Genomic DNA, 17,074 nt, shown 5'->3' on the forward strand with positions numbered 1-17,074 from the left:
GTGCAGTGCCATGGGGGGTGGGGCCTTCTGTGCAGTGCCATGGGGGGGGGGGGCTTCTGTGCAATGCCATGGGGGGCTTCTGTGCAATGCCATGGGGGGGGCTTCTGTGCAATGCCATGGGGGGGGCTTCTGTGCAATGCCATGGGGGGGGGCTTCTGTGCAATGCCATGGGGGGGGGCTTCTGTGCAATGCCATGGGGGGGGGCTTCTGTGCAATGCCATGGGGGGGGGCTTCTGTGCAATGCCATGGGGGGGGCTTCTGTGCAATGCCATGTAGGGGGGGCTTCTGTGCAATGCCATGGGGGGGGGGGCTTCTGTGCAATGCCATGGGGGGGGGGCTTCTGTGCAATGCCATGGGGGGGGGGGCTTCTGTGCAATGCCATGGGGGGGGGCCTTCTGTGCAATGCCATGGGGGGGGGCCTTCTGTGCAATGCCATGGGGGGGGGGGGGGGCTTCTGCACAAGGCAGCTGCAGTGGACAGGTAGAAGCCCCAGGTAAGTTAAAGTCTTTCCCCCCCCTTTTTTTTTTTTTAGTTTAGGTTTACTTTAAGTCAGCCAAGGCAGAGCAGCAGAATGCGAGAGACATCCTTGCCAGCAGGACAGTAAATGCTGATTCGCTCATGAAACAAATCCTATTTGAACTTATTGTTTGTTGAACTGGTTTAGCACTTCTTTAATATATCAGTGTAGGAACACCTGATGCCATGTTCAATGTGATGTCCAGAGTCCGGCTGTAACGTTCTCTGCAATGTAGGAAAATGACTGATACCTTCTTCAGTTTGTCATTCTCATCCATGTACTTCTTGGCCGCATCACTGGCACCCTCAGCCTGCTTTTTGAATGCTTCGTTGGTTGCTATGTAGGTGGCTTGCTTGGATATCAGTTGAACAAGACGTCTCAGCAAGCTGCAAAGAGAATATCGGAAGAAAGGTTATAATTAGACGTAACGCATACTGCTTACACACATCTTATGTTACACGTTTGTAACACAAGCAAGAGATGCAAATTCTCGCTCCATCTGCACTGCCATCTAATGGAGAACTCTGACATAGCAACTAACAAGGACAAGTGAAAATTTCTCTAGAGTCTGGGCCAAAACTCTCATGAAGCAAATAACACCTGTGTCTGCAGAAACCACACGCATTTTGCCCTTCTCTGCTTTTGAATGCATGCGATTTTGTTTACAGTAGCCATGGATTTCAATGAGAAACGGCTTGCATGCCTTGTGCCGAAAAGTAGTACAGGTATTTTTTTTTTTATTTATTTTTTTTTTTTTTTTAATGCTATGCAGAACCGCAGATACCTCCTGAAAACATAGCGGCCCTATAGGAAATCAATGTGGTTTCTTTTTGCAGCAAAACACTGCTGAAATGCACTAGTGTGATCACTCCCTTAAAGTGTACCCAAGCCAAAGCTTGGGTACACAAAATCAGGTACTCAACTAAAGAGAGGGAAGTCTTAGGATCCTATTGAGGCTTCCCCCAGTATTCTGATGTTCCCAATTGCTGAACGGGTTCACTTTAAAGTAGCCCCTTAGCTAAAAATTACAGAGCCCATAGATTGGGGGAGGAAAGTCACAAGGTTACTTGCCTGTCCTGACTTCTATAGGTTACTCACAGGCGACGCTCCGTGCCCCGCCCCCCCCGCGCAGTTGCGGCCATGTTCTCAAGGACCGGCAAAGCTCTTTGGAAATCTCCGCCTGCATTGCCGCTGCCCGCCCCCAACTGGACAGCCATTAATTAGGCAGTGGCTGCCAGGCTAAGGGAAAGTAGTGGCAACGCAGATAGGTGTGGCCAGAGCCTTTGTGCTGATTTTGGGGGGGAAAAAATACAAAAAAAATTGCCATAGCCCATTCTTGGGTGAGGTGGATCAAACACCTCACAACCCCTCCATCCGTCCCAATTTAGACAGAACCCGCCAGGACAGACTGTCAGTTTTAGCTTAGGTACTCTTAGGGCTGGTTTACACGGGCATCTGCCCCATGTTTACTGCCGGCGTTCGGGACTTGGCGTTAAACACTCCCATTCAAGTAAATGGGAGCGTTTGTACCAGGCTTTTACTGGCATTCATGCAAACGCAGCGTTCGGATCCAGATTTTCCCTGGCGTTTGAGGCGACCCTGGACGCTACATGTAGCGTCCTGGGGCGGTTAACCGACACAGGTAATGTCCACCTATGGGGAAGAAAAACACAGACCGCAAACGAAAGCCACGGAAAGCCGCTGAAAGCCTGAACGTGTCGCTGCCCGTGTGAACCTCTCATTTAACTGGCTGATACTTATACACAGACTGGCAGAAAAATCTTCCCAACTCTACTAAAAATTCCTTATTTGGTGTTGTGTCTGTCATTCTTAAGGGAGAACTGTAGAGAGGGGTGTATGGAGGCTGCCATATTTATTTCCCTTTAAGCTATACCAGTTACCTGGCTATCCTGCTGATCCTCTGCCTCTAATACTTTCAGCCATAGACCCTGAACAAGCATGCAGCAGATCAGGTTTTTCTGACAATTTTGACAGATCTGACAAGATTAGCTGCATGCTTGTTTCTGGTGTGATTCAGCCACTACTTCAGCCAAATAGACCAGCAGGGCTGCCAGGCAACTGGCATTGCTTAAAAGGAAATAAATATGGCAGCCCCCGTATAACTCTCACTACAGTTCTCCTTTAAAGGACCACTATCGCAAAAAAAATTAGGCAGCTAAAATCGGACAGAACCGACAGGTTTTGGGCCAGTCCATCTCATGGGGGATCCTCAAGGTATTCTTTGTTTTCAACAGCATTACCTGCAGCAGTTGCAAAGTCTAACAGACAAAATAGTGTACAAGTGAGCAGGGAGGTTGGCTGGTGTCTTACTATTTTGGCAGTTAAACTGCTGCAGGTAATGCTGTTGAAAACAAAGAAAACCCTGAGCACCCGCCATGAGAAGATGGACTGGCCCAAAACCTGTCGGTTCTGTCAGATTTTAACTGCCTACTTTTTGGGCGATAGTGGTCCTATAATGCAAGTTTTTTTTCTTATAGCTACACATATGCACAGAGGAAGATACGGGTTGCTTGGCAGTTGCTTGGCAACAAGACTCACTGACAAGAAGCTATCAGGACCTAAGTCCTCACATTACCCTGTAGGAGGGGTTTTACCACAATATCAGCCATACAGACTTTGCAGATTGTCTATTCGAGAAAAAGGTAAATATTTCGCATGGAAAAAAAGGGGTATCAGTACTGATTGGGATAAGGTTCAATCCTCAGTTACGGTTCCTCTAACTCTACTTTCATTAAAATAAAACCGATATAACATCATATACACAAAAGAAATTTGAAATTAATGTTGAAACTACTTTTCCATTTCCGTTTATTACCACTTGAAAAGAAAGTCACCAAATTCTTGATGCCGTCTTTTTGACTGTCTGCAGGAAACTATTCGCACAAAATTACCAACGAAAATCCTTTGGTATGTTTGACGATACTCAGTATAACACTACACATATCTGTTTTCACCCTGCTTTGTCCTGTATACTGTATCAAGCTATTGCTGTAGCACTTGGAAATTCTTTCTGAGTCAAAGACTTTAATTAAAATAAATAAAACAAAAGAAAAAAGAAAAAATTCAGTGGGTTATTTTTCTAGGTGGTAGAAATACAGAATGCATTAGGCCTCTTTGACATGAGCAGCTGAAGGCAGTAAATTCACCCCCTGTCAGCCAATCTCTTGCACCAGCTGAGCACTGGTTAGCTCTCGGATTCACATCTGAGCACTGCTGCACATGTCGCGGTTCTCTGCCATGCAGTAACACTGTGTGTCAACATGTGTGTCAAGCGCTGACATGTGTGGTGTTACAAACCCTGCCATTCAGTTGCATTTTCATTGTACCCAAATGGCGCAAGTGCACAGTTATGCCTCTCATCTGAAAAAGGCCTTAGATTTGTATCATCATGTATTCTAGGAAACTGATATTTTCCATAGCATAACTGAACACGAGGCTGAGGCAGTATATTTAGAACCGAACATGGCATTCTGATAAATACCGGTAGTAATAGAGTGAAGAATACTTGCAAACCTTTAAATAACAGTTTAACCTTTAACTGAAAACAATTGAAATTGATAAATCATAAATTGCATAGCAATAGGATGGATGTAAAGCAGACAATTTCAACAGTGCCATCTACTGACGGCTTATAAGAACTGCTACTGCAGGTTTTTGGCTTCTCCAGCAACAAACTCTGTAGAGATAGTGCCCTACTGTGAATCTAGACCTCTGCTCTTTAAAGCGGACCTGAACCTCAGAACTTCTACTCTGCTCTGAAAGATAAGCAACAGCATAATATTTAAAGAAAAACCTCTCTTTGTTACAGCAGATACAAATTCTGCAATAAATCTGCAGTGTGTCTACTTCCTGCTTTCATGGAAGCAGACATTGTAAACACCCTGTCACACCTTAAAGATCAAATTACATGGTTATTAGACACCGATGAGGGGGATTTAGACAGGCTTAAAGAGAATCTGTACTCTAAAATTCTTACAATAAAAAGCATACTATTCTATTCATTATGTTCTCCTGGGCCCCTCCGTGCTGTTTCTGCCACTCCCTGCTGCAATCCTGGCTTGTAATTGCTATTTTTACGCAGTGTTTACAAACAAAAGACATAGCAAGTGATACGCTGAGAGGAGCCCAGTGTGTGAGTCATACAGAGTGTGCAGGGGGCCTGGAGAGGGCGTGTATAGCTTCTAGCCAATCACACAGCACATTCCAGCCTGACTGCCTCAGCTCGACAGAGGAGAGAAGATTAGATCATATAACAGAGATAATACAGCCACTGTGCAAGTAGGAAAGGCTGCAGTTAGACAGAGCACATTAGAACAGGTATAGGAACTTCTAGGATAGAAGAAATAAGGATGAAAATTTTGCTACAGTCTCTTTAAAGGTGCATACACGCACTACGGAAGCCAACAACGGGTCCGTCAGACCCTCCTGCTGGGCGGACTTTCAGCAGACAGTAGTGCGTGTGTACGCACTGTCGGCGGACTGATAAGGGGACATTTCTCTCTGTTTACCTTCTGTCCAGTGCAAGAGTTCAGGTCCACTTTAACAAAAAAATAAAAAATCAAGTCATCGCAGTAGAACTAGACTCTGTAGGATGTAGATACACTTTTACGTCATGCGTTGTGCTTACTTCCAAAACAATGATCAAACAGAGATTAGAATTCTGAGAGTTAAAAGTGACCCTAAGCTGTGTCTTAAAAAAGAAAACCGGACTTACTGTATATACTTGTGTATAAGCCTAATTTTTCAGCACAAAAAATGTGCTGAAAAGTCACCCCCTCGGCTTATATGCGAGTCAATGGAGCGGAACGGCTGGTGCAGCTGGTTTTGTTACTGGCAGAGGAGTGTAAGGATTGTGCACTAGTGATCCTGCACTTGCCAGCTTCCTCCCTGCTGTGTCTGCGCCCCGCATCCCCTGCAGAGTGTGCTGCTCAAGACTACCCGTGTCCCCTGGCTTGTGGAGCAGAGCGTGCAAGAAACGTGTCAGCGGTGCAACGATCAGGGATTATTCCTGTGTGGCAATCGCTGTGTCTCATATCTATGATGCCATCTAGTGGCATCTTGAGACACAGCTGTATCATCCGGGGGGGCACATCTGGCTATGGGGAGGGGAGCTGACTTGTACTGTGGCACATCTGGCTTCTGTGGAGGGGGCTTATACGTGAGTCAATCACTTTTTCCTGGTTTCTTAGGGGAAAGTGGGTACCTCGGCTTATACACGGGTCAGCTTATATTCGCGTATATACGGTACCTAGGGCTTCCTCCAGCCCACTGTAGTCCATGAAGTCCCCGACCCCTCAGTCTTTAAATAACCGTGCATGCGCAAGGATCTTATGGCAGCAGGCGTGATGACGCAACGGCTACGCCGGTGCGGGAGGGGGGGGTGCAAGCCGGAAGTCGGCGCATTACTGGACCCATCAGCAGAACAGTGGAAGGGCCCAGAAGGATGCTGAAATCCAGTGGGTTCTCACATCTGGATCAGGCTGGAGGAAGCCCCAGGTAAGTCTGGTTTTCTTTTTTAAGACAAAGCTCAGGGTCCCCACTTCAGGACCGCAGTGTTAAACCCTCCTAAAGACCAGGCAATTTTTACTAAATAAGCCACTGCAGCTTTAATATATGGAGACAAAGTGGGAGAAAGCGCACTCAGTGTGTGGATTATGAAAAGTGGCCAGCCGACCGTAGAATGATCTCACCTCAGTGTAGTGCTGGTTAGCCCATATGGGTGTCCCAGCTCGCAGGCTTTGTCCCTTTGAGCCAGGGACCAGGCTCCTGGCAACCGGGATTCCTTTGTTCCTCTCCTCTCACAGCTGTGGATAGCACCACTCGCCTTGCAGTCACCAGTGTTCTGCACAATGCAGGTGCTCAGTGGCTATGGCGGGCACAAATTGTATAAGTATATTCCCTTTTGTAGAGGGATCGGTGTGCAAGCTGTCTTCCACCTTCCAGCACAAGCGTTACCTGCACTCTGCGGGCGCTTGTTAGCTGGTAGTGTGTAATGGAGTTGGCATGGGTGAGGTGCAAGTCTGTGCAAACAACAATTGATTGTTGTTTGCACAGACTTGCACCTCACCCATGCCAACTCCATTACACACTACCAGCTAACAAGCGCCCGCAGAGTGCAGGTAACGCTTGTGCTGGAAGGTGGAAGACAGCTTGCACACCGATCCCTCTACAAAAGGGAATATACTCATACAATTTGTGCCCGCCATAGCCACTGAGCACCTGCATTGTGCAGAACACTGGTGACTGCAAGGCGAGTGGTGCTATCCACAGCTGTGAGAGGAGAGGAACAAAGGAATCCCGGTTGCCAGAAGCCTGGTCCCTGGCTCAAAGGGACAAAGCCTGCGAGCTGGGACACCCATATGGGCTAACCAGCACTACACTGAGGTGAGATCATTCTACGGTCGGCTGGCCACTTTTCATAATCCACACACTGAGTGCGCTTTCTCCCACTTTGTCTCCATATATCCTAGCCGTCCTGCACGGAAATTGAGAGCTGCACCAACTATACACAGCACAACTCTGATCGCTCCTCCGGAACCTCCGGATGTTCAATCTACTTTACTACTGCAGCTTTAAGGCCTCACTGCAGGACCGTACATGTCAGCACACAAGTGATCCCCCCCCCCCTCCTTTTCTCCCCACCAACAGAGCTTTCTGTCGGTGGGGTCTGATCACTCCCCCAAAGTTTATTTTTATATAAATATTTTATTATTTTATAAAATACATTTACAATTTTTTTTTCAATTTTTTTCCCTAACCCTCCCTCCCTCCCCCCACCAGCCAATCACTGTGATCAGTTGTCCTAAGCTTCAGCCTATGACAGGCGATCACTCCAGTTTCTCCCAGGGGGACAGCCGTGTCACACAGCTGTCCCCAGTACAGCCGTGTACTGGGGACAGCTGCCTTAGATCTGTACTGACGCTGCCTTAGATCGCAGCACTGTACACTTATTAGATGGCAGTTTCACCATCTAACAGTCTCCTAGCGGCGATTGCTAGGAGACTTATGGCGGAGCTCCGTCATTCATGCAGAGATGCAGCATGATCTCCTGCAAAACACGCCCACAGGATCTTATGCCGATCGGCGTTAGGCGGTTCTGGGGCTGCCGCCGTGTCCACGCCATTTGGCGTGGAGCGCTTCTAAGGAGGTTAATTTACACTGCATGCTTTTTCCATGGTTTGTTGCAAGTTAACTTCCATAATTTGGAGGTATAATATTTAAATAGTACATAGCAAGGAAAAGAACAGCGCTACTTAAAAACAGGCAAGTGCCTACCTGCAAAAGAGTGCAAGCCCCACTTGTGGGATAAAATACACACCGAGCATACACATGACCTGTCTACCACTGGAGGATGTTGGTTTCCTGTAACAGCTTGCATGCAACCTATTAACCTCCTGAGCGGTATGGACGAGCTCAGCTCGTCCATCACCGCCGGAGGCTGCCGCTCAGGCCCTGCTGGGCCGATTTTCCTCAAATAAAAAGCAGCACACGCAGCCGACACTTTGCCAGCCGCGTGTGCTGCCTGATCGCCGCCGCTCTGCGGCGATCCGCCGCGAGCAGCGGCGAAAGAGGGTCCCCCCAGCCGCCCGAGCCCTGCGCAGCCGGACCAATCAGTTCCGGCCAGCGCTAAGGGCTGGATCGGAGGCGGCTGACGTCAGGACGTCGGCTGACGTCCATGACGTCACTCCGCTCGTCGCCATGGCGACGAGGAAAGCCAAACAAGGAAGGCTGCTCATTGCAGCCTTCCTTGTTACTTATGCTTGCCGGAGGCGATCAGAAGAACGCCTCCGGAGCGCCCTCTAGTGGGCTTTCATGCAGCCAACTTTCAGTTGGCTGCATGAAATAGATTTTTTTTAATAAAAAAAAAACCCTTCCGCAGCCTCCCTGGCGATCTCAATAGAACGCCGGGGAGGTTAAGTACTCGTCCCTCCCACTGCGAAGAAGTCAATCCTCCATGGGAGGGGCCTAACACTAACTAAATACTAACCTATGTATATGCATAGCCTGGGTGCGGCTAATCAAGTAAAATCGAAAATTGAAAATTGCGCAAAAGGTGGATCAGCGCAACACCAGGCCGCCTCCGAATGGCCTCCATCAGAGATGCGCTGAGCCCCCCCAGGAACTACAAAGGCACCTTGAACCCAATCAGAAGCTCTGCATATAATAATATTTAAAACTAAGAGGAGGTGTACATATAAAAAGAATACATTTGAAAATTTTCAGTCTACATTTTTTTTAACCCTTTCCCTGCCATCCGATTTGTCCTGAAAGGATAGGCTTTTTGACAAGAAAATCTATGTAAAACAGGGCATATTATATTTTTTTTTCCCATAATGAATTGGGCTTGAACATAAACTAAATTTTGTACTTTTTCTGGAGATAACATTTTTGAGTGAAATATGTAAAACAAAAAAACAAAACAAAAAAAACCGAACAAATAAAAAATAAAATATTTTTCTGTTGTGTTTTTCTTCAAAGAAGAATTACACATTCTGACAAACATGTTACGGTTTGTAAAAGCCCCGATTATGCTGAATCCAATGATAACAGATATGTATCCCACTCCTCCAGTCCACAACACACCCCAACAATAAAACAGGATTTTGCACAATTTTACATAAGAACACAACAGATAAAGGCATCTATGGGCTAACGTGGCATATCGAACGATAGAAGTGCAATACCCAATTAAGTTAGGCATTTTTTAGAAACTGCATACCTCTAGGTTTTTATCTGTGGTGTAGCTTGTGCTCTAAACGTAGCAGTGGTCATACAGATCACCTTAAAACACAATAATATTTGTGGATTTTTTTTTTCTTCTAGCCCGTCGCACGTCCAGCCCGACCGAGGGAGAGCAGTTAGTGTACGACATTGCATATAGGTGCCCCCAGAATAGGAAGTTAGGAAGTCAGATGTGGGTGCCCCCAGTATAGGTAGCCAGGTATAGGTGTCCATAATGTAGGAGGCCAGGTATAGGTTCCCCCTGGTAAAAGTTGCCAAGAATAGGTTCCCCCCTGTATTGCTAGTTAAGTATAGGTTCCCCCAGTATAGCTAGCCAGGTATAGGTGCATCCAAGCATGGTTAGCTAGGTGTAGGTGTCACCAGTATACAACCCTAGGTACAGGTACCCTCAGTATAGGTAGCCAGGTATAGGTGCTCTCAGTACAGGTAGCCAGGTATAGGTGCCACCAGTATAGACAGCCAGACATAGGTGCAGCCAGTATAGGTAGCCAAATATAGGTGCAGACAGTATAGGTAGCCAGGCATAGGTCCTCCCAATATCGGTAGCCAGGTATAGGTGCAGCCAGTATAGGTAGCCAGATATAGGTGACACTGAGGAGGGGGGGGGGGGGGGGCAATGTCATCTTCCCTCCCTCTTCAAGGTCACAGGAGGGAGGGCCCATGGAGAGGGAGGGAGGAATGATGTCGGCCCCCGTCCCCAACTCTGCCAAGCACCCCTGAAGAAAAAAAAACAAATACAAGAGCCAAAAACATACACAGTAGGTTTTTGGCAGTAGGAGCCTCCGCATGTACTAGGTACATGCTTGTCAGGCAAATGGTTAAAGGTAACGTTTATTGTGTTTATACCACGTAGTGGCAAAGTTGAACTCTTAACACATTACAAGCTAAAAATCTATTGGAAATCAATGTTCAGTGTATGGGCAGGTAATCGAGCCCTCTCTGATCAGATCTGATGACCATCGAGTAATGTATGGCGCACCTTACGTTTTATGCCTGGTATGCACGATGCAATTTTCCATCAGATTGAAAGTCAAATAAATTATTTCCGACAGGTCCCATCTGATATCCAATCATTCTTCTGATCGATTTTCCAATCACTTCTATACAAAAATCGATCAAAAAAACTGACCGGAGATGAGATGAGATGAGAAATAATCGATTCGACTGTCAATCTAAAGGAAAATTGCATCGTGTGTACAGGGCATTACTCAGCACAGCCATAAAGCCACCATCTGCCTGCCTTCCCTTACCGCCCCCTCATTTCTGGACCACAGCCTGCGCTGGAGGAAATAACAGGATACAAAATTTCCAACCACACTGCCATGCTTGGAGCGCAGTGTCAGAGCCAAAAGCACTCTGAATCCCTTACCTTGTGTCACTTAAAAAGCAGCACATGCTGTTCCTTGTTAAACAGATTACAAACATTCCCCCCACCCCATTAATATGAACACTTTGGCCTGGCCTATCAAAGTGTAGGTGAAAAATGTCTCTGGAAGAATTTGAGGTATTTAAACTGCCAATTTTGTTTTCCAGGGAGAAAAGTATGAGATAGCAGGAGAAGGATGTACATCACATGGTATGAGCATCATAGTGTAGACAAGTTTTTCCTCACAAACAGACAGGATAGGACAGGAGGTAATTATGAAGTACTTATGGTCAATAAGATGCAAATTAAGTGCATATCGGAGTCGTTTAATTCCAAGCCGCAAACAATAAACAATTTCCCATACACATGCTAAATGGATGTCCCCTGACGAGAATCTGGACCCGCTCCTGTGAGGATATATTGGGGTGAGGATGATATGTACGGTAATATGCAGAATATAGCCGCCGTATTGTATCGCACAGAAGCGTATTTTTCATTTTTCTGACTGTATCACAGGTGTATGGCAGCCAGTCTGGCTTTGAAGGTAGTGGCAGCTAGCTTCATGGAAACTGGTAGTGTAATTCTGTATGTAGATGTACATTACCTCTGCCCGCATTGTCCAGCAGGGGAAACTGTGTCTACTGCTAATTAGCTGCCAATTGAGGAAAAATAGGCTGGTCGGCATGTCTTTTGAACTCTGGAGTCAGCCATTGTCCCATTATACAAAGCAAGACTACCAGAGTCTTGAGGGACAGGGGAAGCTGACACAGGAAGGTTTGAAATTTACATGACAGCCGGCTGGAAGGGGTTTTGAAATCTCTGCAGACTTTAAAAACTGAGACAGGAAAGCTTTGCTATGCTAGGAAATAATGTTGAGGAAGCCTAAGGCCCCGTTCACACTGCACGCGTTTCCAGCCGCGTTTTGGAAACACGTGCAGGTGGCCGACACGCACGACATCAGACATTGCATATCATATCACAGCTAGCCCAGGTGTGACAAGTGGCTCGGCAGACCGTGATGTCACAAACGGGGAAATTGCGTTAGTTTTGGGGAGGGAACATTCAATGCCTCGGGCCCCAAATGGGCCTATAAGAACCTGCACAGGTCCTTCATAACTTGTAGCTCTCTGGAGATAGCAAGGACTCTAAGGGCTGCTCGACTACTGGTCGAAGCGGCGTTCTCCCACCAATGACGTTCAAACAACGCTGGTAACGTTTAGTTTTCCCCGTTTATTTCGGTAAGCAAATAGCTTTGTATGTACCTTTGTAAACTCTTAATTTTGTAACTTTTTACTTTGCTTTTGTAAATCTTTTGTATATATTATTTTCTGCATTGTTCCACTTTTTCCTAGAATATTAAATCGTTATTTAATAAGTTTGACTTCTGCTATACTAAACTAACACTCATAGCCTAGAAGAGACTGAAGTGTAATTGTGTACAAGACCATGCCTAATTGTATGTTTGAGCAACCCTATCGTATAAGATTGCGATTGCATTGTGTGTGGGGCGTTTGTCATACGTTGGCCTAAAGCGCGCAGCTGACCCAACGTACGAAAACGCCAGTGCGAGTAGCTTGACAGCAGAGTGGCTTACAGTATCGTTCGGAACGGTTAGTGGTTTTGCTTCACTACAGTGTAAGATTGCAATTGTGCGTGTGTGGCGTTCCCGTATTCGGCCTAAAGCGAGAAGCTGACCCGAATACGAAAACGCGTATTGCATGAGCACTCGACCGCAGAGTGGACGTTTCTAGCAACAGCTAGTGGTGGCAGTAAGGAGCGTTTGAGGGGTCCCAGCCTTGTCTGTAGCTTGAATAAGGCTGTTCCCAGCTTGAACTGGTCAAACCTGCAGTCGGGAACCGTATACGCACGCGTGCCGCGGCCCGGTTCCTGACAGCTCCCTCGGGTGAGATTGCTGTGCCGCAGCTGTACAGAAAGGCAGTTAGCCTGCAGGCTGGGGCCACGCATGCGCAGTAGCCAGGGACTGGTCCAGTTGGTGAGCTTTTGGCACAACGGCACAAAGAAGCAGACTGGGAGGAAACAGAGGTACCTGTAAGGCTACAAGGACAGAAACAAAGCCCCAAGTACAACAGAACTTGTTCCCCCGTCTCAGGTACAATTTGAAGGGAACCGGAGACGAAAAAAGTCTCAGGTTCCATACTTACCTGGGGCTCCCTTAAGCCCCCATGAGGCAGCTTGTCCCTCGCCGTCTCCCCTGGTAGCTCCTGCTGGATGGCCCGGTAGCCTGGCCAGGCATGCTCAACAAAGCGCGGCTCAGACAGGCTACCAGGCCATTCAGTGGGGGACAGGAAGCCCATGTTAAGTATAAAACCTGTTTTTGTTTTAGGTATACTTTAAGGAGAGTAAATAGAGCAGTATAAGAGGATGATAGAAAATAACACAAACACCAGCTTGCCTCTTTCTTTTTGAATTTTTTCAAGGAGTGATTATGGGAAACAGGTGTGTGGATCCAGCATGAACACACAGTATACCTCTGTGCTTATCGTAGACAACTTTGCCTTAGGTAATGTATACTCTTTCTGGGACTATTCTTTGATCACCTCTCCCTTCCCTTTTGCCTTTCTCCTTTTTATGACACTAATTTTGGGGATACAGTTATGGTAAAGGAAGGGATAGAATAGTAAAGCTTATGACCCTCTGTTCCAGGTAAATCTAGACAGGGGAGAAAGGAAAAGAGATCGCATGACCTGCTACTTCAGAAGCTGCAGTTTGGTGTCAGAAAACACATGAAATGCCTGCAGCACTTTTCAGACAACAGTTGCAGGATCTAATTAACAATTACATGTAATGATATTGGATAACTACTGGATGCTGAGAGCAGTGCAATCTCATTTCTGCAGCTAGAGCATACATGTGAAACCCCGCTCCATGCACCAAATGTGGCTTGCAGAGCCATCAAATTTGGCTCCCCGTGTGGTTTCCCTGCGCTGCATTATGACCGGCCCATTCTAGACCATCAGGGAATCTATACTGGAGGTTAAGTCCTTGATCACCAGGGAAGCTATATGAGGGAGGAAGGGAGGGGGAAGGCACTTGACAAGAGTGAAATATCTAGGGGAGGAAGGGGGTTCAATAGACTCCAGGGAACTGTACAGGGGAGGGAGGGGACACTGTATAGAGTAGGGAGGGGGGCACTATAAACCAGGGAACTGTATAGGGGAGGGGGAGCACTATAAATCAGGAAATTGTATAGGGGTGGGGGGTACTATAAGCCATGAAACTGTATAGAGAAGGGAGGAAGGCCACTAGACACTAAGGAACTGTATAGGGGAACGAGGGGGTGGGGGGGGGGGGCACTGGACCCCATAGAATTGTAAAGAGGAGGGGGACACTAGACATGAGGCAACTGTGTAGGGGGGGGGGGGGGGCACTAGAAATCAGGGAACGGGCACAAGACACCAGGGAACTGTATGGGGGGGGGAGGGGCCACTAAAAGCCAGAGAAATGTAAAGGGGAGGGAGGAGGCCCCTATACCCCAGGGAACTGTATAGGGAAGGGAGAACCACTAGGCACCAGAGAACTGTGTAGGGGAGGTGGGAGGCATTAGACACCGGGGAACTGTACTATAGGGGATGGAGGAGGCATTAGACACCGGGGAACTGTATAGGGGAGGGAAAAGGGCACTAAACACCAGAGAACTGTATAGGGGAGGGTGAACCACTAGACACCAGAGAACTGTGTAGGGGAGGGAGGAGGCATTAGACAGCGGGGAACTGTATAGGGGAGGGAGGGGACCACTAGACACCAGGGAAATTTATAAGGGAGGGAGGTGGCCACTAGATATTGCGATTGGCTTGCCGCTTGGTCCCAAGTGTTCAATGTCACTTTGTATTCGAGTTTGACAGCCCTGGGCTAGAGGTACACTTTAAATGTTTTGCTGGGGTTTCCACTCGGCACCACGCTGACATCAGTTTGGTCAGATGAGCACTCGTGCCAACATGTGGAAAGCCCAGCACAAATAGGATTTATTTATTTAAACATTATAGGAGCTCTTGTAGCAGAAGAATGAACAGCCTGATCATGACATCAGTTTGGCTGGGCGAAGCTGTTTATTTACTCCACTGACAGGCTGAGTTTTGACAGATAAAGCACCATACAGCATGTTCTCAGAGCAGAAAGTTCCTGGACAGCCAAGCCTCCCATTTCCAAGAATACTAGCGCTGGACTGGAGCGCACAGCACAGAGCCAATACACACAACTGACCGGGACAGGCTGGCAGGAGTCACACGGAGCCCCATACAGGGGGGGGGGGGGGGGGGGGGGGGGGGGGGTCACTGGTTACACTCCATTCCCATCAATAGGTCTCTGTTCTACAGGATGGCAAAAACACATCACTGGGAGTAAACAAAAACAGAGGCGGTTCCATGGGGATTATCACTGCATGTTTCTCAATCTGGGTTTTACTGGTTATAAATATTCAGGCACATTGCTGAATACTCAAATGGAAGTAAAGATATTTTACTGTCTTGAAAGAGGCTATGGCAGCTGAAAACCCTGCAGTGAAAGTTAAGTCACGTGACCTGAAGCAGCTATCCTAAAAGACCCAACAGCAGGCTGTATAGACAGAGCAGTTTGTCTGGACTCCTGCTGTCCCACTAGAAATCACAAAGCACTTTTTGTAGCAATTTCAGCAGTGTTTTCCATGGCAATTTCAGATGATTTTAAAGCGCTTTTGAATGCAATGCTAGGGGATTTGTGCAACGATTGTGATTTCTGTGTGCGTCAATTACCCACTTGAGGACCGTGGGCTTTACCCCCTTTAAGGACCAGACCCTTTTTTTCCATTCAGACCACTGCAGCTTTCCCGGTTTATTGCTCGCTCATACAACCTACCACCTAAATGAATTTTGGCTTCTTTTCTTGTCACTAATAAAGCTTTCTTTTGGTGCTATTTGATTGCTGCTGCGATTTTTACTTTTGATTATATTCATCAAAAAAGACATGAATTTTGTCAAAAAAATGATTTTTTTTTACTTTGTGCTGACATTTTTCAAATTAGGTAAAATTTCTGTATACATGCAGCACAAAAAATGTGGGCAAACATGTTTTTAATTAAAAAAAAACAAAAAAAATCATTCAGCTTATATTGATTGGTTTGGGTAAAAGTTATAGCGTTTACAAACTATGGTGCAAAAAGTGAATTTTCTCATTTTCAAGCATCTCTGACTTTTCTGACCACCTGTCATGTTTCATGAGGGGCTAGAATTCCAGGATAGTATAAATACCCCCCAAATTACCCCATTTTGGAAAGAAGACATCCCAAAGTATTCACTGAGAGGCATGGTGAGTTCATAGAAGATTTTATTTTTTGTCACAAGTTAGCGGAAAATGACACTGACAAAAAAGAAAAAAAAAAAAAAAAGAAGAAAAAAAAAAGGTTTCCATTTTTTGCTAACTTGCGACAAAAAAAAAAATGAAATCTGCCGCGGACTCACTATCCTCCTCTCTGAATACCTTGAAGTGTCTACTTTCCAAAATGGGTCATTTGTGGGGTGTGTTTACTGTCCTGGCATTTTGGGGGGTGCCTAATTGTAAGCACCCCTGTAAAGCCTAAAGGTGCTCATTGGACTTTGGACCCCTTAGCGCAGTTAGGCTGCAAAAAAGTGCCACACGTGGTATTGCCGTACTCAGGAGAAGTATAATGTGTTTTGGGGTGTATTTTTACACATACCCATGCTGGGTGGGAGAAATATCTCTGTAAATGACAATTGTTTGATTTTTTTTTTTTTTTTTTTTACACACAATTGTCCATTTACAGAGATATTGCTCCCACTCATCATGGATATGTGTAAAAATACACCCTAAAACACATTATACTACTTCTCCGGAGTACGGCGATACCACATGTGTGGCACTTTTTTGCACCCTAACTGCGCTAAGGGGCCCAAAGTCCAATGAGTACCTTTAGGATTTCACAGGTCATTTTTGTTTCAAGACTACTCCTCACAGTTTAGGGCCCCTAAAATGCCAGGGCAGTATAGGAACCCCACAAGTGACCCCATTTTAGAAAGAAGACACCCCAAGGTATTCCGTTAGGTGTATGGCGAGTTCATAGAAGATTTTATTTTTTGTCACAAGTTAGTGAAAAATGACACTTTGTGAAAAATAAAAATCAATTTCTGCTAACTTTTGACAAAAAATAAAATCTTCTATGAACTCATCATACACCTAACAGAATACCTTGGGGGGTCTTTTTTCTAAAATGGTAGCTTAGAAAACAAGTAAACAAAGAGACCGAGAGCCCAATATGGTGTAGTAAGTTGATACAAAATGGGGAAGAACTGAAAGTACGTGTTAAATCCATACATTTTTCTAAAATGGGGTCACTTGTGGGGTTCCTATACCGCCCTGGCATTTTATGGGCCCAAAACCGTGAGTAGTCTGGAAACCAAATGTCTCAAAATGACTGT

General features: G+C 46.2%; 1 protein-coding gene across 1 annotated transcript in view; it reads right to left on the reverse strand.

The window, feature by feature from the left end:
* The window catches only part of BCAP31 (B cell receptor associated protein 31), a 101,298-nt gene that overhangs the window by 46,863 nt on the left and 37,361 nt on the right, over window positions 1–17,074 (reverse strand). The window contains exon 5 of the mRNA XM_068248357.1: window positions 768–903. Coding sequence (XP_068104458.1) covers window positions 768–903 — 136 coding nt within the window. The remainder of the gene's footprint in view (window positions 1–767; window positions 904–17,074) is intronic.

This window comes from Hyperolius riggenbachi, chromosome 8, assembly GCF_040937935.1.
Source record: "Hyperolius riggenbachi isolate aHypRig1 chromosome 8, aHypRig1.pri, whole genome shotgun sequence".
In the NCBI taxonomy this organism is placed as follows: Eukaryota; Metazoa; Chordata; class Amphibia; order Anura; family Hyperoliidae; genus Hyperolius; species Hyperolius riggenbachi.